Genomic DNA, 24,367 nt, shown 5'->3' on the forward strand with positions numbered 1-24,367 from the left:
CCCCCTGCACCCGCTCAGCGTCACGTGTTCCACGGAGGGGCGGGGCGAACCGGGGCCAAGGCAACGACCCTCCTCTTTCTGGTAGGGCGCTCCTCTAGTGAATGACAAACCAACTCGCCAATCAAGTAGCCGCGTCGGACACGCGGGGCGGGACCAGACAAGGGCGGTGGGCGGGACGCGGGAGGCGTGCGCGATTGACGGCTCCTCCGTCCCATCTCCTGGCGGGGAGCCCCTTTCCCCGCCCACCGTCCGGCCCGAAGGGGCGGGGCTGCGCCGGGGGCCGGGACAATGGGGGCACGGGGAGGCGGCGGCAGGAAAATGGCAGCGGCAGCAGGAGGCGGCGCGGGGCGGCCGGTGGCGGCTCCGGCGCTGATGCTGGCGGCGGCGGCCGCTCTGGGCTTCCGTGAGTGCAGGGGCCGGCGGGGGGGGGGTTCCCCTGGAACGGGCGCGGTGACCCGGGAGCCCTGGGCGGGGCGGCGCCTGGGCTGGAGACCCGCAAAGCGCCGCTCTCGGGGGCTCCGCGGCAGCGGGCGTGTCCTGGGCCCGTGGCCGCTCGCCGGCCGCTCTGGGCTGCTGGGCGCGCCGGCCGTGGGGGCCGCCCCGGTGCGGCTGGGTGAGAGCAGCTGTGGGGGAAACACGCTCCCCCCGGCCCGGCCCGCCCCACCCTGGCCCCCGACTGCCGCGGGGCTTGGCTGGCGGTGACCAGATTTAAACCCTCTCCAAGGAGGAGCTGTTTTAAAACGTACGTGTCGCTTGCGTCCTTGGACGATATCCCACCCCTGGACCTGAGGGCGGCGGCAACAGTAGTAGCAGCAGCAGCAGCAGAAAGTCCTTGAGGAGCCTGGTCCCCTAGGCTGTGCTGTCTGACTGGGGGCCTTGAGGATTTCCCCTTTACCTGTAGGGACTGGACTGGTGGCTTCCAGCTGGAAGAAGTGGGTAAAGCATTGCGGGGTTCCGGCCAGAGCTAAATTCTGTGTTGTTGCAGCTGCTTCGGAAATGGGGCATCCGGTCCTGGGGTCTGAATTGATATACACCACTGGGCACAGAGTAGAGGGGCAGCTGTAAGGATACCAACCTAACCTGGTTAAGAAGGAAGCTACTGCTGGGTATAGCCTATCCCGCCAATCCCCCACCATACCTGTTGCTGTTTCCTGGGCATTTCCAAGTGTCCAGTCACTTGGAGAAAATTCTGTGATATTAAAGGGACGCTCAAGAGAAACTACTGTTCATACTGTATCTGTTAGCAAGCACTAGGCTGATAACAGCCGTACTGGGTCAGTCCAAGGTCCATCTAGCCCAGTATCCTGTCTTCTGACGGTGGCCAATGCTCGGTGCTTCAGAGGAGATGAACAGAACCGGTAATAATCAAGTGATCCATCCCCTGAAACTCTCACTGTAGTTTCTAAAATCTGATGCGTTTGCTTTTTCAGTTAGGCCCTGCAATGAAACTGACTAATTTGGGTTTCCCCTTTCTTAAATCGTTTTACTTCCTGGTTCTGGAATGGTGCTATCCCAGGTTGGTAGGAATGCTTTTAAATATAAACCAAAACCCTGTCCTACATGGCAAAGAGAAAATCATATGTGGTCTTGGGTAAACTCTGTCCAGAAGGGTATAAACTGTAGAAAATAACTTCCTTGAAAATTTATTTTGATAGTAAAAAGTGCTGGACTGCTCACTCTTGGCAGTGATGTCCTCTATCCACAGAGCAGTGTCCATCTCAAAGGCAGAAATTCCCAAATGGTGCTCTGAGGAACACTTGGCAGTGGACTTGAGGGAGAGCTGCTTAGTCACATGGGGTTGGATCTCCTCTCCTCCATCTGCTCAATTTAGGGCTAGTTTACACTGGCAACGCTAAAGCGGTGCTGCGGCAGTGCTTTAATGTGCCTTGTGTGGTGACGGCACACAACGAGTGCGGCTCCCAGCGCTGGGGCACTGTTTACACTGGCACTTTACAGCGCTGCAACTTTCTTGCTTAGGGGTGTGAAAAAACACCCCCCTGAGCACAGCAAGTTGCAGTGCTGTTAATTGTCACTGTAGACAGACCCTTAATTGACAGCTTAAAATACACAACTGTTCTGCTAATATTACTTTCATGTAAGGAATTTGCCTAACTTCTGACAGCTATCATGAACAGGAGGGGAGACAATACACAATTGCTCAGAGATGTCCTTCATGCAATGGGGAAAACCCTGAAACCTTTAACAGTCCTTGCCCAGAGGCATTTAGCCACCACTTATATCGCAGAGTTAACCCTCAAGTTCAGTTTGGGTATTGGGAAGTGAAGTGTTTGTGTGGTGGTAGGTAGCACATTTCTGAAATTTCTGATAACTGCAAGTAGGAAACAAATTAGATGTGTGCCCTGTGCGTGGATGAATTAGCCAATGCAGAAGAAAGGCTGTATGTTTGGCTGACTGCTACCTGTTTTTGTGTGGAGCTGAAACACTAGAATTCACGTGTGGCATGGAGTTTATGCAAAACAGGTTAGAACATCCCTGGAGAACAAGACTCCCTCTAGCTACTAAATCCCACTCTGCAATAGGGTAGTTTCTATTAAGCAGTTTTCTCTTTGTTGTGAGATGACTCATGTGGAGGAGGTGGTAGCTATCAGATGCTTAGCTTTCTTTCACTGCAGAAGTGACACTAATCATTGGTGGTGGTAGTGGCTGAAAGGGAATGCAAAATATCCAATACCAGTCCCCTCTGAAAAACAATCCATGTACTAAAACATCTGGAAAGGCAAACTTGTCTTGTTTCAGAGTAGCAGCCGTGTTAGTCTGTATCCACAAAAAGAAAAGGAGTTCTTGTGGCATCTTAGAGAGTAACAAATTTATTTGAGCATAAAGCTTTTGTGAGCTACAGCTCACTTCATCGGATGCATGTAGTGGAAAATACAGTGGGGAGATCTTATATACACAGAGAACATGAAACAATGGGTGTTACCATACACACTGTAACAAGAGTGATCAGGTAAGGTGAGCTATTACCAGCAGGAGAGCGGGGTGGGGGGGGAAGGGAGACCTTTTGTAGTGATGATCAAGGTGGGCCATTTCCGGCAGTTGACAAGAATGTCTGAGGAACAATGGTGTGGGGGGGAGAATAAACATGATGAAATAGTTTTACTTTGTGTAATGACTCATCCACTCTGTCTTTATTCAAATCTAAGTTAATTGTATCCAGTTTGCAAATGAATTCCAATTCAGCAGTCTCTCCTTGGAGTCTGTTTTTGAAGTTTTTTTTGTTGTAATATTGCAACCTTTAGGTCGGTAATCGAGTGACCAAAGAGATTGAAGTGTTCTCCGACTTGTTTTTGAATGTTATAATTCTTGTTGCCTGATTTGTGTCCATTTATTCTTTGACACAGAGACTGTCCAGTTTGGCCAATGTACATGGCAGAAGGGCATTGCTGGCACATGGGGGCATATGTCACATTGGTAGATGTGCAGGTGAACGAGCCTCTGATAGTGTGGCTGATGTGATTAGGCCCTATGATGGTGTCCCCTGAATAGATATGTGGACACAGTTGGCAACAGGCTTTGTTGCAAGGATAGGTTAGTGGTTCTGTTGTGTGGTGTGTGGTTGCTGGTGAGTATTTGCTTCAGGTTGGGGGGCTGTCTGTAAGCAAGGACTGGCCTGTCTCCCAAGATCTGTGAGAGTGATGGGTCGTCCTTCAGGATAGGTTGTAGATCCTTGATGATGCGTTGGAGAGGTTTTAGTTGGGGGCTGACGGTGGTGGCTCGTGGCGTTCTATTATTTTCTTTGTTGGACCTGTCCTGTAGTAGGTGACTCCTGGGTACTCTTCTGGCTCTGTCAATTTGTTTCTTCACTTCAGCAGGTGGGTATTGTAGTTGTAAGAATGCTTGATAGAGATCTTGTAGATGTTTGTCTCTGTCTGAGGGATTGGAGCAAATGCGGTTGTATCGTAGAGCTTGGCTGTAGACAATGGATTGTGTGGTGTGGTCTGGATGAAAGCTGGAGGCATGTAGGTAAACACAGAGGTCAGTAGGTTTCCGGAATAAGGTGGTGGTTATGTGACCATCACTTATTAGCGCTGTAGTGTCCAGGAAGTGGATCTCTTGTGTGTACTGGTCCAGGCTGAGGTTGATGGTGGGATAGAAATTGTTGAAATCATGGTGAAATTCCTCAAGGGCTTCTTTTCCATGGGTCCAGATGACGATATCATCAATGTAGCGCAAGTAGAGGAGGGGCATTAGGGGACAAGAGCTGAGGAAGCATTGTTCTAAGTCAGCCATAAAAATGTTGGCATACTGTGGGGCCATGCGGGTATCCATAGCAGTGCTGCTGATTTGAAGGTATTCTTTGTCCCCAAATGTGAAATAGTTATGGGTGAGGACAAAGTTCAGCCACCAAGTTTGCCGTGACATTATGGGGGATACTGTTCCTGACGGCTTGTAGTCCATCTTTGTGTGGAATGTTGGTGTAGAGGGCTTCTACATCCATAGTGGCCAGGATGGTGTTTTCAGGAAGATCACCGATGGATCGTAGTTTCCTCAGGAAGTCAGTGGTGTCTCGAAGATAGCTGGGAGTGCTGGTAGCGTCGGGCCTGAGGAGGGAGTCTACATAGCCAGACAATCCTGCTGTCAGGTTGCCAATGTCTGAGATTAGGCATGGTGTTGAGCAGGAGTGCTGACTGGCAGAGTAGCTGACATGGGGTGTTACAAAGAGTCTCAGTCTTATAGATAGATGAGCACTCTCACTGCCCTTTGTAAGCACTGTTGATGTGAACTGGAAGGTTCCTAGTTCACATAGTTGTAGTGCTACCTTAAGGCAAACTAGGTACCTTTTATATTGCACCAGCAAGGTTAGTGCACGGCACATAAGCATGCTTCCTGATTCATGGCCTCATAGACCACAGAGCTGTGTTGACAAGTCTGTGGGGTAGGAGCAAGGCCACAATGAATGCCCACCCCTGCCCCCCTTGGCCACAGCAGGGGAGGGGGAAGAGGTGTAATTGAAAGTGATACCACCAATAACTCATTGCCCCTCGGGTTGAGAACCCTGAATCCACCACTGAATTACGTATTTTAATGTAGAGAAAATAAGTCTTCAAAATGTTGTTTTCCTATTCTTCTTGTGACTGGCTTAGATTCTGCCCCACAGCATAATTACAAGGCTTTATATACACTATACAGAGTTAGTTGTGTTGCTGGCCTATGTGCCTATTGAATACATGCAATCCATAGAAGAATTCATCTCATTTTGGAAGGTCAGTGGGTCCCCTGCCATATTTCAGAATGTTTGCCTTGAGACAGAGCTCAAAGGAGAGGATACTTAAATTAGTCTTTGAATTTAGGATATTGCCTTTAGGTGGCCTTATGCCTTCATGTTACATAATTCCCCAAATAGCTTCCTCATCTTGGAAGTAAACTACACCCATTATCCTGTACACGGATAGAGTGAGAAATTCCATGCTGGGACTTACTCCCAAGTCAGCAATAGGTAAGAAGGGACTGAAAGCCTGGTTGTGATGCTCTTTTTCTCGGGGGAACACCCTGCACCCCTATGTTCATCCTTCTAATATAATTGTGTGGTATTCAGTGCAAAGTTTGTCATGTTGGGTGTATTAGGAAGGCTCATGATGCACTGAGCATTGTTATAATAATGTTATAGGTTGTAATTTCATGTATATAGTTGAGGCTGAAAATGTGTCCTCATGGTTTAAAACAAGCCCAGGCAAAGCTCTCCAGGAAGAGAGGGGCAGTTCACACCTCATCAGGGCATGTATGGGTCAAACCCAGCCCAGCCTCTCAGGAACAAAGGACACTGGCCTAGGCAGCAACAAAGGATCTGTTGGACTCTCGAGTTTGGGATGACGATGAGGTAATGCTCACCTGACCCTGATCCAGTTGAGCATCTGTTGCGAACACGTGTTCAACTGAACTGATGTTAGCAATGTTGGGAACCCTGGAGTAGGCAATCCAGCAACTGCTGATAGTTTGCAGCATCATGTTGACAAAACTTGCAGTGAGCAAGGTTAGATGATCCTGTGCTGAAGACTGTACCAGCAGCCAGTGGGGTGTGTACACTAAGGTCCCAGATGTTGCTAACTCCAGTTCAGAAGTAGAATTAGCAAAGTTGGAATTTTTTCAAAAGTTTCCTTAGTGTAGACAAGGCAATAAAAGCCTAAAAAGTTCCACCATCTATTGTCTTGTATCTAGAGTATACAAGAGACTAAAGTCTACAAGCTTACAAGATAATGCCATTCCTCAAGTCTAGATAAGCATGGAAAATGTATTTCTTTAATAATAAATTACATGCACACATGAAGAGCCACAGGTCAGGTTTGTGGCACTTTTCCTGGAAATCTGCCTCCCTGTGAAATTAATGTTGCACGCCTTATTTTTCAATTGCACAATAGACTTGAAAATGTGCTATACACACACCTAAAGGCTGTGGAAGGAAAGTTGCCCCTGTGCTACTGAAGTAACTGTCTTCTCCCAGTTTGAACCACAGAAAAAAAAACTTGTACAGTGTATGAAAGGTACTGTCCAGGTAACTTCTCCTTTTGCTATGTCCAAGCAAACTTGAAACCTCTCTCCTTCCCTCCCCCCCCCCCCCAGTACTTTTCTAGCACAGATGATCAAATGCAATGTGCATGCTTTGCTACACTGGCCTGTGGGATTTAAACCTTAAGATGTGTGTGCAGCCCCCATATTAGGGGTCGGCAGCCTTTCAGAAGTGGTGTGCTGAGTCTTCATTTATTCACTCTAATTTAAGGTTTTGCGTGTCATTAATACATTTTAATGTTTTTAGAAGGTCTCTTTCTATAAGTCTATAATATATAACTAAACTATTGTTTTATGTAAAGTAAATAAGGTTTTTAAAATGTTTAAGAAGCTTCAATTAAAATTAAATTAAAATAGAGAGCCCTCCGGACTGGTGGCCAGGACCCAAGCAGCGTGAGTGCCATTGAAAATCAGCTTGTGTGCCACAGGTTGCCTACCCCTGCCCTATATGCGACAGGGTCCAGTATGCAATGCTCCATCTTGATCAGAATAATTTGTTACTCTGGCATTTAGTCTTCACTGGCTTCCCTGGTATATTAAGGATTGAGGGTAGCTGCAGTGTGTGCTCCATCTCATGCAAACTTGATACAGCTTTTGGGTCCCTTTCCAGCTCTCAAGATTTTACTGGGGCAAAGATTGGTCAGTGAAGCAGAATGGAGTAAGAGGCTTCTTAGAACAAGGACCCTTGCCAGTAAGTGTTGTCTCAGCAGCCTAGAGATAAAGGTGGGACTTCAGGACACTTGTAAAATGCCCAAAGCTGTATCAAGTGGGTATATTTTCACCCTTCTGATTTTACAATGGCAGTATGCCATAATGCCATTCTTTGACATACTTTTTTATTTTTAACTGGACATATCTCAAGCAATATTGTTGCTTAATTGTGGTGGTATGGGGAGTGTCCCCCAGGGGAAAAGAATTGAATGTATGGTAATCATAGTTTGATATACAACTTATTAGAGGTGGGCTGGTTGGGTTTTTCAACTCGCACTTACGGTCTTAAGCAAAAGAGGAATAAAGTTCTTGGTTTATATAAAACATAGAAAATAAAGTGTGGTAACTGTTTCCTTTCCTGTTCTGCCTTAGCAGTGACTCCTTAATTACACATGGGAGGGTGTAAAGACCCAAAAACTCCAATGACTCCCCATTTTTTTGGTTAAAAACTGCCTTCTATGGAATTGTTTCATTTGCACTCCCTAAGTCCACCTTATGAATTTTCTCTCTGTTCCTCTTTCTACTCACACTTTATCATCAGTCTCTTCTCTCTTCCTTTATGGTCCAGCAGTTGCTGTTGTCAATGCAAGAGAAGTGTCTTCCTCATTTAGATTGGTTTCATCCCCTAATTTCTCTTGGAAATAAAAAAAATCTTCAGTTGTGAAACTTTATGAATATTTATTGGTAGGAATGGTCGTGAAGGCAGTCAAAATGAGTCGTTTGTTGCTAACTAGCAAACCTTATAGAGATTCTGTTGGCTGTCTGGATGAGGTGATGACCCTGCAATACCAGGGTAGGATGGAGATTGTGGTGGGGTTTTAAGCACCCAAAATTTAGGCTATGTCTACACTGCACAGCTTTTAGTGACGTGGCTGTATCACTACAGCTGTGCTGCTAAAAGTTGCGCAGTGTAGCCCCTGTTTGTCAGCTCTCCTGCCGACAGAAATCCCCAATGAGCAGCGTTTGTGTTGTTGGCAGGAGAGCGCTCCTGCTGACAAAGCGCTGTTCACACTGGTGCTTGTCACCTGCAAAACTTTTGTCTTTTAGGGTGGGTGTTTGTTTTGTTTTTTCTCCAAACACCTCTGAAAGACAAAAGTTTTGTCCTTCAATTGCCAGTGGAGACATAGCCTTAGTCATCTGACATTTTTTCCTGTTCGGCTGTCTTCACTAGGAAAAAGGTTGTTAAGTCAAGTTAGCTAACTCACTTGATGCCTAATGAAGACAAGGCAGGCTGGAGTCTTCACAAGAATTAGCAGGTTTTGTTAGATTTGATTTTCCTCAGTTTTCACACTTATCAGCAGGCTGAATTAAAACTCCAACCTGAAAATTAGCAGTTTGAATTAAAACTGGAGGAAATCTAAACTTTAACACTACCTGCTGAATCTTGTGAAAACACAAAACCTGCATGTCTTCACGGGGGGTGGGAGAGGAAGGTGTGCTCATGAGGAAGAGAGGAGATCTTAACAGCTCAAATCAAGAAGACAAAGCCTCAGTGGGTGGTGGGATTACTGGCCCCTGCAGAATTTCACACTAATTACTACACTGCTACTTAAACCTACAACTGTCAGCAGGACTTACTCTGGGATGGAGGCTAACCTTGTGATATCACTTCACTTCCATACCTTTACTTGTCCTTTTTATCTTGCTTTATTTCATTACCTTATTAACATCCTATTTACTTAAATCTTTTGACTTTCATTTTAACCTTAATCTTATTTCACTTAATTTTCACACTTATGCTGTGTGAAAGTTATCTCTATCACTTTTTGTATTACCATAGTACCTAGGTGCCTTAGTTATAGACCAGGACCCAATGTGCCAAGCACTGAGCACAGAACAGACAGTCCCTGCCTCAACAGTTTACACTCTGAGGCCATGTCTACACTACAGCCTATGTTGGCAAAACATGTGTGTGACTATTCTTAGTGACATAAATTACACCAACATAAGCATTCAGGTGCACAGCACTGTGTCAGTGGAAGAGCGTCTCCCACCGTCATAATTTATGCTGCTTGCGGAGGTGGGTTTTTTTATGCCAGTGGAGAGCTGCAGCGCTGTATGTCTAGACAGAGCTTGTGTATAAGAAGAGACAGATGGGGAAGTACAAGGAAACAATATTGGTCAGCATGATAGGCAGTGCTCTCAACACAGCAATGGTCTCGTTGTTGAGTTTTTTGTAGCCATCGTGGCAAAGGAGTTGAAGAGGGATTTGAGGGAGGATAATGGAGTAGGATTGCAGATGTTTACAGGGAGCTCCTAAGTGTGAGGAGTGATGAGGTATGCGGGGGACACAAAGATGCTTGTTTGAAAGTTTAACAAGTGGGTGATGGAGGCTGGCTTCTTGGGCCAAGTGGAGATGGGAGTTGAGAACTTGATAGCAAATGAGAGATGATAGGTAGGGTGGGATTAGGCTGTGGAGGACATTGAAAGTGAAGGTAAGTAGCTTATGGTTGATGTGATAGAGAAGGGAGAGCCAGTGGAGCAATGTAAAGAGCTGGGCTAGGAAAACTCTCTTTGCAGCAGCATTCTGAGTGGATAAGATTGGGGCGAGATTGCATTTGTCAAGGCCAGAAAAAAGGTTATTGCAATAATTGAGAGACATGATGATGAGAGCATAGACGAGAGTTTGGCTGTGTGGATGGATAGGAAAGGCAGTATCTTAGATCTTATGTAGAAAGAATCAATAAAAGTTAGATGGTCTGGATGGCAGGATCTCCTTGGATCATCCTTCCCATCTTCCGTCACTCTGCTTCTACCAATCTTCTGGTTCCTGGCACTCCACTCTTTTTGGCTCTTCCAAGCTCAGTATACCTGTATACAACTTCACTTTTGCTGACAATACCTGGTTCTGCTCCTTTACTGCCATTCATCTCTCATTTTCCCCCATCCAGACAGCAGTGACACTTAAGCTTTCCCACTCCTGTCACTTCAACCTTCTCTTAAACTGAGTGTCACCCAGTGGATAACAACTTCATGAGAAATGGGAGATGGGGGAAAAAATATATAGGACAGGTTTCTAAGCAAACTACAAGCTTGTTCTGCCACAAGAGCACTTGGTCTAATTGGTTGAAGATTAATAATTTTTAGGGGTCAAAATGAGTAACTTAGCTTGGAAACAGTCTTGGTGGTGAACATCTGTTCTGTAACGCAACTTTACAGTCACGCTGAATAACCTTCCATGCTCTCCCTACTACAGGATGATTGCTGTGGAGCCTGCCTCTGAGAGGCAAGAAAGCCTAGTAACTGATATAGTCAGTCTGTTAAATCCCTGATAATAGGGTCAGTTATGACCATCTCCAGAGAGGCTTTGTGCCACTGCTGCTTGTACTTTGCCAATGCACCTCTGATAAGTTGGTGTTATTAACTTACCCAAAGACTGTTTCTAGCTGAGAAAAAGTGGACCTGCACACAGTGGTGTCTGCCTCTTCGTAATTATACCTAAGACTTATACTTCCAGAGGAGATGTTCAAGTGCAATTAACTTTACTGGTGATTCTCGTGTCTTGTTTAATGCCAAATAGCAGAGTATGGGGTTCTGTATTTGGTATTTCAACTTCCTCTTTGGGTTTGTCTGTGCCTCCAGACAAACCCTATCTCCTGAATATTGGACTGTGATTCTGCTGATGGTTCTCTTTTTATTTTACTCTTACTTGGCTTGATTACACCAAATGGAGAAAAAATTATTCTGCAATAGCTATTTTGGTCAATTTTCCCATGTGGAGAAGAGTTTAAACATATTTTCTTGATCTCCAAAGCTATCATTGTAGACACTAGGGTTCTCAGGACAAATTATTTGGTGACCTCAGAGTGCGGCCACCAACTCTTGCTGGTGGCCACTCTCACACTTTTTCCTAAAATACAAATAAACAACAAAAAACAAATAACAATAAAAACAAATAAATTTGCACATACACATGTCCACATCATAGTAATTTATTTAGTGCTGGCTAGTAAGTCTATGAAAAGTGATATCAACAAACATACAAGTATCACTTTTCACAGCAGACTTACTGGTCCCAGCAAGTTTGGGGACAAATTAAGCCCTGGATGGGGGCTTGGGGAAGGCAGCGGGGGGCTGGATCCTGAAGCCTCGTGGCCAGAGCCTGCTACTCCAAGGTTGAAGCCCAAAGCCTGAGCCCCACTGCCCTTGCGTAGATGGGGAACTCACCGGCTGCCTGCTCCTCTATTGTGCCCCAGGTGACTCGAGAGGGGGGCAGGGTCCAGCTCCTGCTGGAAGCCCCAGCAACCAACACCAAGGCTGTGCATCAAGGAGCACTAGGGAAGGGGGAGAGGCCACTTCTCTCTCCCCCCGCACCCTTCTGAATCACAGCCACTGAGGCTATGGCTGCAAGAAGAGCCCCTAGTGGCTGCATATGAGAAGTGCTGCACTAGATGGTTGGAGTTGTGGGTGCTGTTTGGAAAAACTGCACTTGTAGCTCTGGCTGGCTCTCTCAACTGCTAGCCTCTATTTAGGCAAAGATCAGGAAACTGAGTAAGGCACTTTCAAACCACAGTTTTGAGTAGAATGGGAACCTGTTCTTCAGCTGACTATTTCCTTATGGAGAAGGGAAGAGAGGAAAAGAGTTATTGATTTTTACCTACTTTTGTAGGTGCAGTGACTTAAGGGAAGGCAAATTTGGACTAAGTACCAATCTGAATGATTAGATAACTACACAGTTGGGACCTAATGCGTTTTACTGGCCTCTTAGCTCAATAGGTTGCAGTGGAAGCAAAAAACAGCAAGATTTCTGGAAAATCTAGCTTCCCTGAAGAACTTTGATAGAATTGCTTGGGGGAGTTGTACCATATTGTTCTGCCTGTGAGTGAGCATAATCTCAGAGGGGGTGTGGTTTAGAGACCAGTCTGTTGTTTGGTAGAGCATAACCTATGAGAATGCCAGATATTGGTGCCAAGTTCTACCTTTGGCAGCAGCACTCTAAGTTATTTATCTTTGTGCTGAAGTTGCTGTGTTCCTTGGTAATTTTGGGTTTTACAACATCCATTTATAGATCTGATGCAATCTTGGGACATATTTTACTGGTATAGTTAAACCAATAGAATTCCCTGTGGGAATTGGGCACTCTTATTCCAGAATGTTCTGCAACTGTGTCAGAGGCACTGCATGAGGTGACCTGGAGCTCTTTCAGGCTAATGTGACTCCTGACTGTTGCAGGGAGTGATGGGAAGGGATAGCTGAAGGATGGTGTTCTGTATCACAGTCCTCTGATATCTGCTTGGGATTTGAGGATATGGTCATAGATTCAATGAGGCTAGTATCAGGGTTGGCTGGAGACTATAAATGGGAGCTGTCTTTGTTCCTGAGATTAATGCAGGTATGTTGCTGCAGGGTTCAAGTCTGTAAGATCTAGTCTTTAGTGAGGTTACAACTTGGGAGACTCTGTAGAATGGTATGATCTAGTGCTGGCTGGCTGTTCATGTAATTCAGGGGGTTATTACCTTCTCCTGGCCTTAACACAGTTCTATCAAAGCATCAGGGTCTGTGGCTAGTGAGAATAAACTATCCATTGTTTGTGATCGGGTCAGCTGGGAATCTTAGTTTGGACCTGAGGAGACAAAGTCCACTTATGAACTAATTGGGAAACCTGGCTTCTGTTCCAGGAGTGAAAGGTGGTTATTATCCAGGTGTACAATAGATCCTCAGATATTAAGCAGGAGTTTTACAAAGTGTGGGCTGAAAGAGAGATGAGGCTTTTCTTCACCACACTTCCAAGGGCTATTTATGTACAACAGTGGCTTCTTGGAATAAACAGGTCAGTGCTTACTCCTTCCTATTGGTAGCAATGAATCCTCTGTCCTCTATAAAGGCAAGCAATGTCTCAGTGCTGATTTTTCTTCCTACCCTAATGTTGAGGGCATCTTGCTTGCTTTTTGCCTGAAGGGGAGATTTGTTCTGTGGTTTGGACTTGAAACAATGGATTGTTTTCTGTTATCATAATATCCACTCCATTAGCAGAAAAACCTTCTTATAGCACTGCAGCTATGTATTCACTTCACTGAATTGTCAGAAGACCTCTTGTGTGTTCAGAAGAAACATTTGGTAGTAGGGACCCAAGGAAAGGAGCATTTCTTGGCCTGTAGTTAGATTATATGTAGGGGAGAAGGGAAGCTCTGACGCAACCTCTTGTTGAAAATCCACCTCTCTTACAGGGCTTTTGTTTGTTTGATACAAGGGCTGTGATGACAAGGCAGTCAAACCCTTCCCTGGCCTCTCAAACAAGGTTGTTCTGTAGGAGAATAAATAACTAGCACTTCTAGAGCACTCTACAGACTAACTTATACAGAAGAGGTACTTACTCTAATGAGCCATATGCAGTCTTCAGGGCTTGCTTTAACTTTGAATACCTGCAACAGACTTACGGCCCCTCGTTGTTTTGACTATCCCTATTTAAACCACAACTCATCACCATGATAGCTAGGTGTCTGGACGCTGCCTCAGTTTAAAATATTATCGGTCTTTAATAGAACTGACATGTATAGGCTGTTTTCCAGGCTTGCTGTGTGATGTGATCCAACTTCCTCTCAGATTAAACTGGGATCTAATGGCAATAACACACACCAGAGTCACTGTTACCAACTTCTCCATTGTAAAATACTCTGAAGCTTACTCTTTTGGAAGTGAGGAGAAGGATGGAGTGACAAAGATTCCAGTCTGTATGACTGGCTGTGCACATCTATCACAGGCTCAGTAACAAGAAATCTTGGTTAAACAGATCCTTTACCTGAAATGCTGTCGGAGTTAAAAGCTTTGGTAATTTTGTAAGTCAAACAATTCGTATGTATTTCATTGATGATTTATTTAGGACTCCTGCAGAAGTGAGCCAGGGAATGGTAACATTATGCCTTATGGAATTAGGTGGTGCACTTAGACAAAAGGTTAGTTTTTTTGTTTTTGTTCTGCTTCATAATGAGTGGAGTTGAATTTGGTGTTTTGTTCCAGTTGCAGCAGAAATTCAGAGTGTTGTGGGGAGGAGAGAGATGAGAACCAAGCAGGAAATGGATTAGCAGCAGGCCCAAAACCTTTCTCAAAGTTAACTTCTCAAAAATTGCCAGTGGAAGTTAGAGCAATAAATACGAGGGAGTTTCGTACTATAACACTGTCTCCCACCAGCTGCACTACAGGAAGCATCTGTTGGCATGGAACAGCTCATAGCAAACATCACAAGAAAGGGGAAGCAGGATCCAGCCAATGTGTTCATGCTATAAACTTGATGTGATGTCTGCACAACCCATCACCATAGGGGTGATGCTGCTTCCTTGGTTTTCTTGTGTAGTTCTTGAGGTGGTACCAGTTCATCCCATGTTGCTTGTGCTTTGCTGGTCCTTGAAGACAGCTCTTGATTCTTTCATTTTTCCTTTTCCTCTTTCCCACCCCCAAACAGTCAGAGTATCAGCACTTGATGTGAAGACACCAGAGGAGCTCTTTGTGGAGAATGGGACAGAAGCAAGACTTCCATGCACGTTTTCATCCCGAGACGTGATCAGCAGTGCAGCGTCCATCTCCTGGAGCTTCCAACCAGAGGGAGCAACAACCCCAATATCAGTAAGAGCCCTTTGTCTGGGTTGATCCTGCTGTTTGTGGCAGGGCTGGGAGGGGAAAATCTTGGGTATGTTTAAGAAAGAACTCTTTGGTCAGGTACGTTTGTAGGGCAGGTCCCACTCCATGTTGGTGCTCCTTCACCCATCCCTCACGTAAGCTTTTGTTTTTAGCTTAGCATGAAATGTCACCAGATGCTTGTACAAAGTGTCACATCCTGTGTTTAACATCGGTTCTCTTCTTGCTACCATGTAGTTTGGCTTGGAAAAGGCCAGGGTGGTGATATGTTTACATTGCAGCTGGGAATGAGCCTTCCAGCGTTGGTAGACTTGTGCTAGTGTGGCATGATCTAGCATACTAAAAATAGCTTTATGGACGTTGTGGCTCTTGCAGAGACTTGGGCAAGCCACCTGAACTGAAGCCTAAGCGGTCAGGTGGGCTTGAGAGGGTGAGCTGCAACATCCACACAGCTATTTCTAGCACACTAGCTTGAGCCCTGGTACTGTGAGTCTGTGTCTACCTGGGCTATGGGGGCTTGCTCCCAGCTGCAGTGTACACACACCCTTAGGCTTGGTCTACACCTAAAAATTTGATTGACCTAGATACGTTGCTTGATGCTGTGAAAAATTTCTCTCCTTGTTTGACAGAGTTAGGTCAACTTAATCCCTACTGTAGGGGCAGGCAGGTCTAGCTACAGTAACTCATTTAACGTTGTAGTTATGTTCCTGGAAAAAGCTACTTTAAGCTAATCCAATTTCCCCATAAGAATTAATGTAAATGGGGGGAGGTTAGGTTCCATGGAAATGTTTTTTGCCAGACAAGACTCTATACTTTTTAAATACACGCACACACACACTATAAGTTTTATGCAATTTAATACTGTACACAGCAATGATGATTGTTAAGCTTGATTGAGGTGGTGAAGTCAGAGGGTGGAAGAGGGAGGGATATTTCCTAGGGAATGCCTTACTGCTAATTGATGAACTAGCACTTGGCTGAGCCCTCAAGGGTTAACGCTTGTTAATGTAGCCTCTCACTCTACAAGGCAGCACAAATGGAGGGAGGGGAGAGAGCATGGCAGAGAGAGACACTCACCTTGTGTGAGAGAGAGAGAGAGAGAGATGTGCATTGCCCCTTTCAGTACGCTGACCATACTCTAAGTACACTGCCTTTTTAAGTAGATCAGCTAGTTGAGACAGCAGCTGCTGCCAGCAAGCTCCCTCTGTCGTGTGGGCCCCCCCCCCCCCCCCCCCGCTCTGTGCAGATGGCCTAATGGGGTAAAGGAGTGGGGGGAAGGGGACACCTGACATTAATACCCCTCTTCCCCATCATCCCCGCACAGCAAGCAGGAGGATCCCAGGAGCAGCTCCAAGGCAGAGGGCAGGAGCAGCACATGGCAGTACGGGGAGGGACAGCTGAACTGCCCAGCAATTGATAGCCTGCTGGGTGGCTGCTGCACAGGGAACTTAGGGGAGCGGGGAGCCAATAGGGGGTCTGCTGGTCCATCCTGGTTCCAAGCCCCCCCCACTAGCTCCAACTGGCTGCTCTTTCTGCAAGCAGTGGGCAAAGCAGGTGGTTGCCAAACCACGTTCTAAGGGAGCATTGCACAACTTCAAATGAGCATGTTCCCTAATTGATCAGCAACGTAACAATGAAACAATGTTAACAGGGATGACTTTAAGTGAGGAGTTACTGTACTGCCTGTTGAGAGGGTGGATTTACTACAGTGACAGAAAAACCCCTTCAGTCATTGTAGCAAGTGCCTGTGCTACAGTGGCCTCGCTGTCGTGTGCTGCTGTAGCATGTGTAGTATATACATACGCTCAACTTTTTCGAGTGCCTCAAAAAGGTGCACAGTTAGGGAATAGGGAAAGTCAGAGCAGGGAGGAAGCATTGGAGCAGTGTGGAGGAGTGCACTGGGTTTGGAAGAGTACGAAGTGAGGGACCTGCCCCTGTGTCATGTTTTGCCCCTTGGAGCTGTGCACTGGAGGGCCAGCACATCCCAGATAACAAACCTTATTGATGTAAAGAATTCAGGCACAAAACAGGAAAACCCAGTTTGACTAGAGCTTTGAAGAACTGGGTTTCCTAAAGAGGCTTTCTATCCTCCCTCAACAAATAAGGGATTGATGTGGTCTGGGTTGGGGAACAGGGAATGAGCATGTGCAGTGCCTGGGGCAGGGACTGCATCACCACTTTCCTGTCTCCATCTGGTACATGCACTCTTCACAGCCTCACCATCTCCCCTCCTCCTCATGGCCTCTGCAAGCTTATGAGGGGTGTGGAGTGCAAGGGTGCGGGTGAAGCAGCTTGGGGGTGTGTTTGCATTTGAAGCAGTGTATGCGAGGGTGCCTAGGGAGCTTGGAGCCTAGGGTTTGTGGGGGTGGTCAGCAAGGGATGTGATGGAGGGAATGTTGGAAGAGTTGAAGCAGGGTCAGAGCAGTGGTGGGGGAAGAGGGGCAATGTGAGGGGTGTTGGAGCAGTGCAGGGAAAGGAGGGGTCACAGCTGTCCAGTGAGGGATGTTGGTCAGCTTCATCTGCCTCCCCAAATTTCCATACATACATGTTCTCCTGTCTTCCCCCACAGGCTCCATGCTAGTTCCTCCACTGTTCCTGCCTCTTCTTTCCAGCTCCTCAACATGCAGGTGCTATGCTGACACCTGCCACTGCATGTTGAGGTGGATTGTGCTGGAGAAGCAGACTGGAGATGTTGCAGGGGCAATGAAATGACATGCATGCAGCCAGTGCATTTTGTGATAATCTTGCCCAGGACCAGAAGCAGTGGAGGTGGAATGCTGAGCTGTGCTAGATGGGAATGTTGAAAAATTGGGGAATTTTTTTTTAATAACTAAACGTCAGTAACACAGTAAAGTTGCCCAGTGGTGTCTTGTGCCCTTCTAGAATGTGGAGCCTCGCTAAATTTAAACTTCTGAAAACCAAGAAATGAAGACTTAGGTGTATACCGTCCCTGCAATGGAGCCTTAACTCTACTCTCCTTGAGCGATGCCTGAATACACACAGACTAGCCCTGTACCGGGCCTAACAGATGCTATAGAACACATGATCACTGCAGGGTTAAGTCTAACACCTTCTTTTTGCTACTGTAGACCTCTAATTTAGAGCAGGCATAGCATACAGGACCTGCTGATTCTACACACATTACGCCAGACTTGCTACCACCCTTTGGCCTGAGGATTTTTTTCAGAGATGGTGCCTTCACTTCCCTCTCAATACAAGAAGGGCACAGTGGTTGTGACCTGTGACACTTGTGTGTGAGCCCTTCTCTCGCATCACAACACCCAGACTGAGACTCCTTCGCCTAAAAAAAATTTGCATTGGACTTGAAGGCTAAGTCATACTGTGGCTACTTGAATGTGTGATTAGTGGAGCGACAGCATGCTTGCTACAATCTGCAGCTAGAAGTAGCTGGACTCTGGAGGAATTCCTACTCCTACCTCCTAATGTGGTATTGGAAAGGGCCCAGCAGATCTGGAGAAACTATCTTAGTGAAGGAGGGGTGTAAGCTTTGCAATGTTCTGATGTGGATGTTCTTACATGCTCTCCTCTCTGGCTGCAGTTCTTCTATTACTCTCAAGGGAACGCGTACCCTGGGAAGGACACACCATTTAAGAACAGAATCAGTTGGGCTGGAGACCTTAACAAGAAAGATGCATCTGTCAGCATAGCAAACGTGCAGTTCCGGGACAACGGCACTTACTTCTGCGATGTCAAGAACCCACCTGACATAGTTATGAAGCCAGGAGAAATCAGACTTAGAGTCGTGCAGAGAGGTACCTCCCCTCACTAACTCTTCTTTTCTTTAGGTGCCATTCTGGGCATTGGAGAAACTGTTGATTTTATCTCTAGTCTCCAAAGTCACAACAGCCACTCTCAGGATTTGTTTTCAAAGTTAATTTTTAAACACTGAAGATACCAGTCTTAACCAGTTTTTCTTACTCCATCCACAGTATTCCCAAATCCTAGTTTTTCTCATACCCTAAAGTCTGCAAACAAATCCCATCTCTCTTGCATGACCGTCAGTCAACAGGCTGTGAAAGGGCTTAGGTGGGGTGTGGGCTGGGTGACATCATGCAGGGAAACTAACATTTTGTCTGTCTTTGTGTTGGTGAAATAGATGCTTGGTTCCATGCTGTTTAAATTTCAGATGATGGAAGTCACTCCTCTCATAACAGGAACTAAACATGTAGGGATTTGGAAGGGGTCTAATGAAGACCTGTGGACTGTCTGTATGTTAAGGCTGTTACCTCTCTGAGAGCACAGGAAAGTAGAACTCATCCAAATGTTAAAACTTCCTAAATAGTTATTAGAAGAAACTGTGTCTAGAGTTTAACAGGTTTACAAATAATTTTCATCCGAAATGAAACGCTAATCATTACAAACTGAGCTAATCTCTGTTTAGAGAAACATTATGCAGTAATATAATCAAATCTCTCAATTTAGCAGGGTGTTATATTACAGTGACAAAAAGGGGTTTTATGTATGAATTTATGTATCTCTCTGAGCTACTCTAAGACTTCCATGCAGCCAAGAACCCACTTCCCTCTTTCGGTTCAACCACGTCTTAATGTGTGCTTGTGACTTTGGACATGTAAAATTGATGTGGAAGGCAACTATTGAATTGATCCTGATGAAATCATGGAGTGAAATCCTTTATTTCATTAAATAAATTAAGGCTGGAAGAAGTCAAGAGTTTGCTTTACTCTCTGAGTCACAGGAATAAGAGAAACTTTGGTTGTGGGGAGTAATTGGAACATATTGTGAAGTAGGATGGTGAAGTAGGTGTCTGTTTTCCAAAAGCTCATCGCTACTTCAGGGATTCAGAATAATTTGTAATGCAAGCGTTTGGTCACAGTTCAAGGCAACTACACCTGTATTTTCCCCTCTATGGTCCACCAAGAACATCCACTCTCCGTTTTTCTGGCTCCCTATCTGTCACCTCTCTTGGGTGGAGACAGGCATCTCACTTCTTTTTCCTGACTGGGGTATTTCCATGGTGCACAGTTCCCTGCCTACACTGTGAATTCCCCAGGAAGTCAGACGGCCTCAGCAGGCCTGCTTTGCTTTTCTCCTCAGAGGTTGTAAACAGCTTAAGTGCCCACAGTTATAAGCTGTGACACAGCTTTTTGTAAGCAAGCCCTTTTATTCATAGGGTGAAAGCATTACAGAGAAAACATATAAAAACCTACATGTATGCTAATAAGCTTACCAGAAATCACCCCAATGCTGACAAGGGCTCTGTAGGAGTCAGTCTTTCAAACTCCAATGGGTTTTTGTGGTTAAGATTATAACTTAGCTCAGGGTTAGCGCACACATGAATTTTTGTCTCTCCTTTATACAGGTTAGACCTCTCATCCTGTCTTCATGTAACAGGTGTTGAGCAGACTAAGGTCCCCTCCTCAGGATGAAGTTTCAAAAGGCTGAGTTCTTGCATAACTGGAAGGGGTACATTTACATATACCTCCCCCGAGAAATGCACTGAACTTTAAAAGTTCATTCTTGTCTGGCACATTGTTTTGTATAGTTAGGGCCCTACCGAATTTACGGTCCATTTTGGTCAATTTCACGGTCATAGGATTTTAAAAATGATAAATTTCATGATTTCAGATCTTTAAATCTGAAATTTCACGGTATTTTAACTGTAGGGGTCTTGATACAAAAAGGAGTTGGGGGGAATCTCAAGGTTATTGTAGAGGGATTACAGTACTATTAACCTTACTTCTGTGTTGCTGCTGGTGGTGGTGATGCCTTCAGAGCTGGGTGGCTGGAGGGTGGCTGCTGGCCACCTGGGAGCCCAGGTCTGAAGGTAGGGTCGCTGCCAGCAATAGCACAGTAGTAAGGATGGCGTGGTATGGTATTCCCACTCTTACTTCTGTCCTGCTGCCTTCAGAGCTGGGCCATGGTCAGCAGTCGCCACTCTGGCCACCCTCCTCTGAAGGCAGCAGAAGTAAGGATGGTGTGGTATGGTATTGCCACCCTTACTTTTGCGGTGCTGCTAGCGGGGCGCTGCCTTCAGAGCTGGGTGCCCGGCCAACAGCTACCACTCTCCAGCTGCCCAGCTCTGAAGGCAGTGCAGAAATAATGGTGGCAATACCGTGACACTTCCCACCCCCAAAATAACCTTGCAGCCCCCTTTGGGTCAGGACTCCCAGTTTGAGAAACGCTGGTGTCCCCCTTGAAATCTGTATAGAATAGGGTTAAAGCACACAAAAGACCGGATTTCACGGTCTGTGATGCATTTTTCCTGGCCGTGAGTTTGGTATGGCCCTACATATAGTCCTTTGAAATGCATAACACTTCTCAGGGTTTACATTAATCATGTTCCCTTCCTTTCTCTCTCCCCCCCGTGTCGCCCCCCCCACCCCTAAGACATCAGTCCCATAATAGATAAATACAGTGAACTCGTAAAAGACTGAATTCAGTAAAGTTTGTCAGTGCTGTATATATCATTGCGGAATAAGGAGGAGAGTTGGGTACACTCCTGTTGGAGCATAGACTCTGACCTACGCTAAAAAAAATTGCCATTGTAATTTCCTGGCAGGCTTGTAACACCACACATCAATCTGCAGCTTTGCTAGCTCCAATGCACAAATGTTCACACCACTTCTGGAATTACATTTGCTCTGAGCAAGGCTGATGTCCATGACCAGTGCAGAGCTAGCATAGGCAGCAAGGGCGGATTATGTAGCTGTTTTGGTTTACTTGATCTTCCCAGCGGCATCCCTCAATGCTCCTGACCAACCTTTGCTGGCTACTTTTACAGCTGAGAGCACCTGTCATGTCAAGTTGGCTGCATGGTCTTGTACTTAGATTATAAAGATCTTTGGGGCAGGGACTGTTTTCGTTTTGTGTTTGTGTTGTGCCTAGAAATAGTTTGGGTCCGTAGCTAGGCCACCTAAGTGTTCTAGTAATACAAATACAGTTTATTAAAAGATTCCTGGAGTGTCACTCTGGAGCCTAAAATGTCTGAGTCAGTGTGAAGCCGTGGAAACAGCTACAAATATGGGTGAGAACAAAACACTCTCTTTGTTCAGAATCTCACCTGGTGGAATAATCCACTGGGTTTTATGGTATGTTACTGTCCAATTTAAGTTCTCAGCCATTTTGACTTTAATTACACCCATGTGGTGTACAGCTACAGTAGGGCACATGTCTATGCCATGCCAAGAGACCTAGACCATTGTGATTTCAGAGATAACTCAACCAATTACCACCCTTGGTCTACAGCTAATCTGCATGCAACAATTTGATTGGTTGTATTAGGGAGACTGCACAAATGTTGTATTACCTGGCCAAACTGCCACCCCCATAAATCTTCTAGCACAACCATCAATGCAATAGTTGCAAACACACAGCCCCTCACTGCAGCACACCCCCCTCATTCTCCACCAACACGAATCCACACAATTTTCCCACACAGTAAGATGACCAATGCAGCCTCCCCTCTCCCAATATGACCACCACACAATAAACCCAAATATCACTCTGAAACCTAGAATGTCTGAATCAGTGTGAAATGATGGAAACAGCTACAAGCATGACTTAAGAGAACACTCTTTGACCTGGTCTACACTAGGACTTTAGGTCGAATTTAGCAGCGTTAAATCGATGTAAACCTGCACCCGTTCGCATGATGAAGCCCTTTTTTTTTGACTTAAAGGGCTCTTAAAATCTGTTTCCTTACTCCACCCCTGACAAGTGCATTAGTGCTTAAATTGGCCTTGCCGGCTCGAATTTGGGGTACTGTGGACACAAATCGATGGTATTGGCCTCCGGGAGCTATCCCAGAGTGTTACATTGTGACTGCTCTGGACAGCCCTCTCAACTCAGATGCATTGGCCAGGTAGACAGGAAAAGAACCGCGAACTTTTGAATCTCATTTCCTGTTTGGCCAGCGTGGCAAGCTGCAGGTGACCATGCAGAGCTCATCAGCAGAGGTGACCATGATGGAGTCCCAGAATAGCAAAAGAGCTCCAGCATGGACCGAACGGGAGGTACGGGATCTGATCGCTGTATGGGGAGTGGAGTCCGTGCTATCAGAACTCCGTTCCAGTTTTCGAAATGCCAAAACCTTTGTCGAAATCTCCCAGGGCATGAGGACAGAGGCCATAACAGGGACCCGAAGCAATGCCGCGTGAAACTTAAGGAGCTGAGGCAAGCCTACCAGAAAACCAGAGAGGCGAACGGCCGCTCCGGGTCAGAGCCCTAAACATGCCGCTTCTATGATGAGCTGCATGCCATTTTAGGGGGTTCAGCCACCACTACCCCCGCCGTGTTGTTTGACTCCTTCAGTGGAGATGGAGGCAACACGGAAGCAGGTTTTGGGGACGAAGAAGATGATGAGGTTGTAGATAGCTCACAGCAAGCAAGCAGACAGCCAGGAACTGGTTTTCCCGACAGCCAGGAACCGTTTCTCACCATGGACCTGGAGCCGGTACCCCTGAACCCACCCAAGGCTGCCTCCTGGACCCGGCAGGCAGAGAAGGGACCTCCGGTGAGTGTACCTTTTAAAATACTATACATGATTTAAAAGCAAGCATGTGAAAGGATTAATTTGCCCTGGCATTCGCGGCTCTCCTGGATGTACTCCCAAAGCCTTTGCAAAAGGTTTCTGGGGAGGGCAGCCTTATTGCGTCCTCCATGGTAGGACACTTTACCACTCCAAGCCAGTAGCACGTACTCGGGAATCATTGTACAACAAAGCATTGCAGTGTATGTTTGCTGGCGTTCAAACAACATCCGTTCTTTATCTCTCTGTGTTATCCTCAGGAGAGTGAGATATCATTCATGGTCACCTGGTTGAAATAGGGTGCTTTTCTTTAGGGGACACTCAGAAGTGCCCGTTCCTGCTGGGCTGTTTGTCTGTGGCTGAACAGAAATGTTCCCTGCTGTTAGCCACGCCAAGAGATCTAGACCATTGTGATTTCAGAGATAACCAATTACCAGGGTTGAGGGGGTAGCCACACGGTGGGGGGAGGCAAAATGCGACCTTGTAACGAAAGCACATGTGCTATGTATGTAATGTTAACAGCAAGGTTTACCTTGAAAGAGTGTAGCCATTGTTTTATAAAATGTCTCTTTAAAATACTGCTGTCCCTTTTTTTTTCTCCACCAGCTGCATGTGTTTCAATGATCACAGGATCTTCTCCTTCCCAGAGGCTAGTGAAGATTAGAAAGGAAAAACACACTCGTGATTAAATGTTCTCTGAGCTCATGCTGTCCTCCCACACTGACAGAGCACAGACAAATGCGTGGAGGCAAATAATGTCAGTGCAGGAAAGCACAAAATGACTGGGAGGAGAGGTGGCGGGCTGAAGACAGGGCTGAAGCTCAAATGTGGCGGCAGCGTGATGAGAGGAGGCAGGATTCAATGCTGAGGCTACTGGAGGATCAAACCAGTATGCTCCAGTGTACGGTTGAGCTGCAGGAAAGGCAGCTGGAGCACAGAGTGCCACTACAGCCCTTGTGTAACCAACCGCCCTCCTCCCCAAGTTCCACAGCCTCCACACCCAGACGCCCAAGAACGTGGTGGTGGGGTCTCCGGCCAACCAGCCACTCC

The 24,367-nt window shown here is 46.1% G+C and overlaps 1 protein-coding gene across 1 annotated transcript in view; it reads left to right on the plus strand.

The window, feature by feature from the left end:
- Positions 1-281: 281 nt before the first annotated feature.
- MPZL1 (myelin protein zero like 1) overlaps positions 282-24,367 on the plus strand; it is a 58,850-nt gene continuing 34,764 nt past the window's right edge. Inside the window, exons 1-3 of the mRNA XM_048869835.2 lie at positions 282-403; positions 14,636-14,796; positions 18,368-18,581. Coding sequence (XP_048725792.2) covers positions 289-403; positions 14,636-14,796; positions 18,368-18,581 — 490 coding nt within the window. The 5' untranslated portion in view covers positions 282-288. The remainder of the gene's footprint in view (positions 404-14,635; positions 14,797-18,367; positions 18,582-24,367) is intronic.

This window comes from Caretta caretta, chromosome 1 (genome assembly GCF_965140235.1).
Source record: "Caretta caretta isolate rCarCar2 chromosome 1, rCarCar1.hap1, whole genome shotgun sequence".
Classification (NCBI taxonomy): domain Eukaryota; kingdom Metazoa; phylum Chordata; order Testudines; family Cheloniidae; genus Caretta; species Caretta caretta.